Source organism: Triticum aestivum, chromosome 2A, assembly GCF_018294505.1.
Source record: "Triticum aestivum cultivar Chinese Spring chromosome 2A, IWGSC CS RefSeq v2.1, whole genome shotgun sequence".
Lineage (NCBI taxonomy): Eukaryota > Viridiplantae > Streptophyta > Magnoliopsida > Poales > Poaceae > Triticum > Triticum aestivum.
The window spans coordinates 683850285-683858142 of NC_057797.1; the positions used below are offsets into that span (position 1 = coordinate 683850285).

Consider the following 7858-nt stretch of genomic DNA (forward strand, 5'->3'; position numbering starts at 1 on the left):
GTCCTACCACAGCCCTATCAGTCGCGTGGCATTGCCTCGATAATTAAGATGATGAAATTAGATAAGAGCTTTGGGTGTTTAATAACTACACCTCATGTATCCCCAAGGATATGATCCATGTAAGGATGGCAATTTTACCCATGGACATGGATATCCGACCCGCATGGACAAGGTTTGGATATGCTTTTGCGCCCATGGGAGGCGCCCAAACCCGACCCAATTACTTGCGGGTAGGTCATGGACATAATATTGTATCCATGGATATACCCAAACCGGATTCCATAGTCTGACTTAGTGGGCAATATTCTGCTAACCTACCGCAGAGTCACATGTCCCACTGTAATTTTACCTATTATTATATAAATCATGCAATACAAATTGCACAGTCCACACCCTAACTTTTATTAGTTCACATTCAATCCACACCTTAATATTACTTCAGCCCCCTTCTTATCCTTTTATCTCATTCTTAAGTGAATCACCATTAAGTATCAGCCCCGTCTCCTCTTCTTACTCCTCCTGCATACTGAGAGATGGCCGGTGTTGTTAGCCTCTACCTCCATGTATGGTGGAGCACTACAACAACTAGCACCACTTTCCTACGACAACGCAACTCTGTATCCCCTTGACCCCTCCGTCTTTGCTTTTTCACACACACATTGAAGCATGGGTGCAACAGCTTATGTGCACGTTGTGTTATGTCTTATGTATATGTCTTGAGAGTACCCGATGGATATCCAATGGGTATGGATATCCATCGGGTTTGGATATGGACACAATTATTTGCCCATGGGTTTTTTCATGGGTGGGCAGAGATTGTCTTCATGGATATGGATTTGATATTTTTTTAAGCCGATCCAAACCTGACCCATTGCCATCCTTAGATCCATGTTACCCTACTCAACCTTACTGTCACCGATGTTCGGTATAACACTTCACGGTCTCCTTACTCCCAGCCTCACCGGTGCTCGATCTCCATGACCCTAGGTACCTGCAGTGATGAAGATCGTGGACAAGACAAGAGACATCTACGGAACAATTTATTTCACACATACGAGAAGTTAATTCAAAGCCCTTTCATTGATCCCCACAACAAATACAGAGGGTTGCAAGGCTCATGCCTCAACCCATACCTTGCCGAACTACCCACACATGGAGATTAGATCACGAGAAGAAAACATTGAAGAACACATCTTGAAGATTGATTGATTGCAAATATGTCTTACAATGGATGCCTTGTGCGATGCATGATTACAAGTATGAACTAGATGAGGAAGCACTATGGTGGTGATGGTGGCTATGGAGATGAAGATGGCGGCTGCTAGGGTTTGTGGATGAAGATGATGATGGTGTTCTGGCTGCTGTTAACGCTCTCCTCTCGCCACCTCTGTTGACATTTCAATGGGGCTCCTTTATAAAAGTTGTTCAGGTGGACGATCTGCCTCGGTTTCCATGCCATACGGGTGCATGTGCCATATGGAACATCGTCTTTTGCTCTGTCTTCGCAAAAACACCTCATGTTGATTCCTTCTTCCCCCATTCTCCTTCCTTTCCATTTCCACACATGATTTCTTCCCCTTTTAGCTCATTTCCTGTGGAAACACATCAAAGAGAGGATTTGTGGAATTCTTTGCATTCATTACTCATTAGTAGCAATATCGGAGTGAATATCACTTTTAAATGAAATATCACAGTTTACACAAGGGTGAATAAGTGTAAAAATAGCACTCATCAGCGGTCAAGAACGATGGACAAAGTAGAACAATGACCATATCCTCACCAACCATCTCTTGAAATCACAAGAACAACGAGATTTTTCAACAGCAACGTCTTCAAGAAAGAAACAACTCACAAGTGTCTTCTTCACCGAAACCCAACCACCAAAGGCCAGATTCTAGGTTTTCATCTTGAATGACAAGTCCGAGCATATTCGTGCAATGCCTTCAACAAGGTAACAACACAAAACATTGCCATTGCCGGTTATAACCAACTCGGGTTAAACATAGGTTTTCCACCCCGAAACTCGAGACCGGGTACTCGAGAAGCACCGCATCAAAAGCAATAATGTGATGTCTCCACCACTTTTTTCGTGATCACAACGGCTACATGCGCTGGGCTATTCCACCGCCGTAGCAACACAACCATAACCTCCGCGTCAAGTCATCGTAGATTGCATCTCACAGTCGAAGGCAAATTGACTGGAGTCAGAGCCACCAAAACTCGTAAAAGAGCCTTTTGGCTGCATCTCACAACATCCCAAGAATGAACCATGGACAACAACCATCGGATCCCTCAGGAACTTAGTGGCCACTTAAAGTGAGGGCGCCGCCGCCGTTGAGCACGCTGCAAGTCGACTCCATACCGCAGCAACAGACAACGATACTTGTCACACCGCTGCATCATGGCCCGGTCCCCGAGCTGCGGCCTAGATCCAGCCAGGCGGCCACATGCGGGAAGGACAACAGCCATTGTGGTTCGCTTCACCGTAGCAACGGCTGTTGCCGCCCCGCAGGGTCCGCTCGAGTCCAAGCTGAACCGTTGTTGTATGTGTGGCCATCGTTGCCAAGGGAAACACTGCAGGGTCTTGTGCCGCTAGCCCTTTAGGTGGATCTGAGCAGACCGGACCACACCGGTGACCCTTAGGAGAGCGCACTAGGTGATGATGACCTTGAGCCGGCGGGCATGGACCTAGTCCTTCGCTGGAGACGGCGTTAGGTTGCGAGGACGTGCACGCCAAATCGGGATCCTTGGAGAAAGCTGGACGCGATGGGAGAAGACCCGCCGCCATTGTCGGACGCCTAAGGCCTTGCCCCTGGGGCGCCGATCAACTGCGGCGAGGAGAAGAGGGACGGAGTCGTGAAGGAAGGTTTTCTAGCGCAGGGCTGAGATGCCGCACGAGTCACCCTAGCGAGCGACACAGGGGCCATTTCTTAAATAGATCATACTACCTCCGTCCGGAAAAGCTGGTCACAAGCTGGTGCTAGATACATCTATTTGAGAGACAAACTTTTTCAGATGGACGGAGTATGATCTAGCAAAAAATGCTACACTTACGAAACCTTTGATCGTTCACTCGAAAGATAGCTATGCAAGTGTGAGTGCGGATATTAAGCTACGAAACGCTCAACAATGAGATACGTCCGCGGCTATGTTTAGCATCACCACGTTAATTGAGCGGCCAAATCTAACCTGTGACGGCCCTGCACCCCTCAAAAAATGGCGCGACGGCGCATGTGTCCACCAACCCAAGAGTTGCGTTTTCAAGTTGGCCTTTGTTTGGAACGTGCGGTTCCCCCTCGAACCTCCGTTCCAAGCAGGCCGGCCGTCCGCGCGGCGGAGCGATGGAGCCGTCGACGCCGCCGGCCGCCACCCACGACCTCTGGGGGATGGAGGACGAGCACCCGTCCACGGAGCGGGTGTTCGAGGGGGAGTCCGTCCCGTCGCGGTCGGAGACGATCACGGTGCGGTCCGTGGCGGTGAGCATCGTGCTCGGGTGCGCGCTCAGCATCGTGGCCATGAAGCTGGCCCTCACCTCCGGCTTCGCGCCCTCGCTCGCCATGCCCGCCGGCCTCCTGGGGTTCTTCCTCCCGCGCCTGTGGATGCAGCTGATGGACAGCCTCGAGGCGTCCCAGCTGCCCTTCACCCGCCAGGAGAACACCGTCGTCCAGACGTGCGTCGTCGCCTGCACCAGCATCGCCTACAGCGGTACGTACGCGGCGCGCTCTGAGCATGCATGCATGTACATGCGCACTGGTTGGCGGGCTGACTGATCATGTGTATGTGCAGGTGGGTTTGGGACGTACATTCTGGGGATGAGCAAGCACTCGGCGGAGGGCGGCGTCGGGAGCGACGGCCTGAACGTGGAGGAGCCGGAGATCGGCCGGATGATCGTCTTCCTCCTCCTCACCAGCTTCGCCGGCCTGTTCGCCATCATGCCGTTCAGGGACAGCCTCATCGTCCACCGCCGGCTGACGTTCCCCAGCGGCACGGCCACGGCGCACCTCATCAACACCATGCACACTCCCCAGGGCGCCAAGCAAGCCGGCCAGCAACTGGCGATGTTGTCGAAGACCTTATTTGGGACCGTTGCATGGTCGATCTTCGAGTGGTTCTTCGGCGTCCGCAAGGGCTGTGGCTTGCAGGCGTTCCCGGTGTTTGGCCTCAGCGCTTTTCAACGAGGGTTCTACTTCGATTTCTCCATGACCAACGTCGGCGTCGGGATGTTCTGCCCGTACAAGATCACCATCTCGATGCTGGCGGGATCCTTGGTCTCGTGGGGGCTCATCTGGCCCTACATCCAGACGAAGGAGGGGGACTGGTACCCGCAGGGCCTCGACCACGACAACATCAGCGGCATCAATGGCTACCGGGTGTTCATCGGGGTATCCATGATCCTCGCCGACGGGCTCCTACACATGCTCTGCATCCTGGTTCAGACGCTCTACACCATGTACAAGCAACAGGAGAACCATCAGCCGAGGCAGAGCAGCAACGGGCAGCCGTTCCGGTGCCTTAGCGTCGTCCTCGACCGGTCGGCGTCCAGCTTCGACGACCGCCGGAGGACGCAGGTGTTCCTCCGGGACCGGGTCCCCGCCATGGCGCCCGTCGTCGGGTACGTGGTCCTGTCAGTCATCTCCACCGTCGTCATACCGCAGCTCTACCCCCAGCTGAGGTACCACCACGTGGCCTTAGCCTACATCATCGCGCCGGTGTTCGCCTTCTGCAACGCCTACGGCAACGGCATCACGGACATGAACATCGCGACCACCTACGGGAAGGTCTCGCTACTCATCTTCAGCTCGTGGGTGGGGCTCAAGGACGGCGGCGTGGTGGCCGGGCTGGCCGCCTGCGCCATCATCGTGTCCAACGTGTCCACCGCGTCCGACCTGATGCAGGACCACAAGACGGGCTACATCACCCTCACCTCGCCGCACACCATCACCATCTGCCAGGTCGCCGGCACGGCGCTCGGCTGCGTGGTGAACCCCGTCATCTTCTCCATCTTCTACAGCGTGTACAACAGCGGCGCCCACGACGACAGCAACAGCATCGGCCCGTACGCCAAGGTGTACCGGGGGATCGCCATGCTCGCCATGACCGAGAAGAACGGGCTTCCCAGGCACACCATGCTGCTCTGCAAGGTCTTCCTGGCGCTGGCGCTGTCCATCAGCGTGCTCCGGGAGGTGTCGACGCACAAGAAGTGGCGCGTCCTGAGGTACATCCCGAGCACCATCGGCATGGCCGTGGCCTTCTTCGTGCCGCCCACGATCCCCGTGGGCATGGCGCTGGGCAGCGCCGTGATCTACCTGTGGGGGAGGTTCGACCGCGACGACATGCGGCTCATGTCGCCGGCGGCGGCGTGCGGGCTGATCTGCGGGGACGGGTTCGGGTCGCTGCTGTCGTCGGCGCTCACGCTGCTCAAGGCCACCCCGCCGATCTGCATCATGTTCGTGGCTCGAGGAGTGAACCAGAGCCTTGACGCTTTCCTAGCAGCGAAAGGCATGCCAACGTAGTTATGGGGATTCGACGTGCGTGTTTTTTTTTTTTGAGGGGTATTCGACGTGCGTGTTGTACTGTAGTTAAACGCAAGTTTGGTCACATCGTGAGTACTCCGTAAGTCCGTATCCTGTATAACGTCGGTTTTTTTAAGGTCTTGGAACGAACGCATGGTAGCCGTCCCATGGCGAACATGGATCTTGCAAGGCTGGTCGCCATGTCACGTTCCTGGAACCGTTCACACCCGATGCGAACAGCCCGAACGTTGTTCTTCTTTTTTTTGACCTGGAACAATTCATTCCATTACTAAACTGGCTCAGCAATATCGCTGGCAACCAGAACAGAAACAAAGTCTGGGGCATACTCGATCCACGACAGATCAGCAGCTCCCGATCTGAAACCAAAAACAGCTAACTCATGTGCTGCCTTATTACAATTTCGGTTACAGAAACTGAAACTAAATGATTCAAAGTTCGCATGGCAGATACTTCGCGTCTCCTGTAGGAGGACACCGATCAGCGCTCGTTCATATTCACCAGAATTGAGTGCATGGACAAGCACTTGGGAATCAGACTCAAGAATCATCCTGTGGATGCCCAGTTCCGCACTTGCTTCAGTAGTTAACACACATGCCAAAGCTTCTGCATGTAGAGGCCTTGTAAGATGCTCAAGTGTGCCGGCCTTTGCTGCCAGAAATTCACCTTGGTTAGTACGAGCAACACACCCCATGCTCCTCTCCCTGTGTCCGCATGATAGGATGACGAACGTTGTTCTTTAACCCAACGCCCCTCACGCACTAGCCTGGGCGGTTGAGATAGAGAGATAGAGAGGGAGGAGGCCACAACCATGGTAAGGGTTACGGCGGCCTCGGGGTGTTGGGCTCGCAACGGCGTGCAGCGGGGGTTGGGCGAAGTTCCGGCGGCTGCTCCACGCCTCGCATTCAAGAATACCCACGCTCCGTCGAGGAGGAGGCCATGGTGCTTCCCGATCTGCAACGGTACCTCTCGATCTATCGAGGGAGCGCCGGGAGAGGGGCCCTCCATGTGCTTTTGCGCCAAGGTCGTCCACCGCAGCCGTCATCCTCATCCTCATACTCATACTCTGTTCCACAATCTCCATGGTGCTCATTCCAGACGGTACCGCCTCTCCCATTGCTAATCCCACCCCAAAGGCAAATTTCCAGGGCTAATGTGTTTGCTCCTGCTCTAGTTGTTGCAGGTGAGGTGTTGTTGCTGCTCTACCTAGCCCTCAATGCCACGATTGGGCGGAGGTTAGGCAGCTGGCTCCCCGTCTCGCCACATCGCTGCCGCCCTCGTGGGTGACATTGAGCCTCTTCGCCTTCTCCTATGTGCTCTTCCTCGACCGACCTTGCTACCGAACCAAGGAACCACAAGCTGCTCATCCCTTAGGATTTAATAAATGACTAGCTGAGTGCCCGTGCGTTGCCACGGAATAATAAATAAAAGCTATATACAGAGATTGATTATCTACATTTTCTATTTTACAAATGTCTTTATCAAGGGTAATGTGTATGCGATGTCTGACTATCTAACAATTTTTTTTATTTTCCCCTTGTTTTACATTAATCTTATTGTGTGTTTCTCATAAAATGACTCATGTTGTATCATATAAAAAGAAATGTTATAACCATGATAGTCCCAATACACAAAATCCACTATTTCTCATAGTACCACACATAAAAATACACCATTAATTGAACAAGGATTATAAAGTATCATGTAATCATATTTGAAAGGGGATAAACAAAGTACCTCAGGCACATATTTCCTTTGACTGAACCCGAGATTTTGTACAGTGTTATGTTTGTTGGGGAACATAGTAATTTCAAAATTTTCCTACGCACACGCAAGATCATGGTGATGCATAGCAACGAGAGGGAAGCGTGTGATCTACGTACCCTTGTAGACCGACATCGGAAGCCTTAGCACAACACGATTGATGTAGTCGTACGTCTTCACGGCCCGACCGATCAAGCACCGAAACTACGGCACCTCCGAGTTTTAGCACACGTTCAGCTCGATGACGATCCCCGGGCTCCGATCCAGCAAAGTGTCGGGGTAGAGTTCCGTCAGCACGACGGCGTGATGACGATCTTGATGTACTACCGTCGCAGGGCTTCGCCTAAGCACCGCTACAATATTATCGAGGACTATGGTGGAAGGGGGCACCGCACACGGCTAAGAATATGATCACGTGGATCAACTTATGTGTCTAGGGGTGCCCCCTGCCCCCGTATATAAAGGAGCAAGGGGAGGAGGCCGGCCGGCCCCTATTGGCGCGCCAGGAGGAGTCCTCCTCCTAGTAGGAGTAGGACTCCTACTAGGAGGGGGAAGGAAGTGGG

General features: G+C 53.1%; 1 protein-coding gene across 1 annotated transcript; it reads left to right on the forward strand.

Moving 5' to 3' along the window:
- Window positions 1-3264: 3264 nt before the first annotated feature.
- On the forward strand, window positions 3265-5546 carry LOC123185930 (probable metal-nicotianamine transporter YSL17). The gene is made up of 2 exons (XM_044597739.1): window positions 3265-3705; window positions 3787-5546. Exons 1-2 carry the CDS (start codon window positions 3342-3344, stop codon window positions 5511-5513), a joined length of 2091 nt encoding a protein of 696 aa, XP_044453674.1. The 5' UTR covers window positions 3265-3341; the 3' UTR covers window positions 5514-5546.
- Window positions 5547-7858: the final 2312 nt, after the last annotated feature.

Excerpts from the sequence above, each read along its gene's own strand:
- LOC123185930 (XM_044597739.1), top strand. The coding sequence starts at position 3,342 with ATGGAGCCGTCGACGCCGCCGGCCGCCACCCACGACCTCTGGGGGATG. Across the intron at positions 3,706-3,786 it reads CACCAGCATCGCCTACAGCG|GTGGGTTTGGGACGTACATT; the intron begins GTACGTACGCGG and ends GTGTATGTGCAG.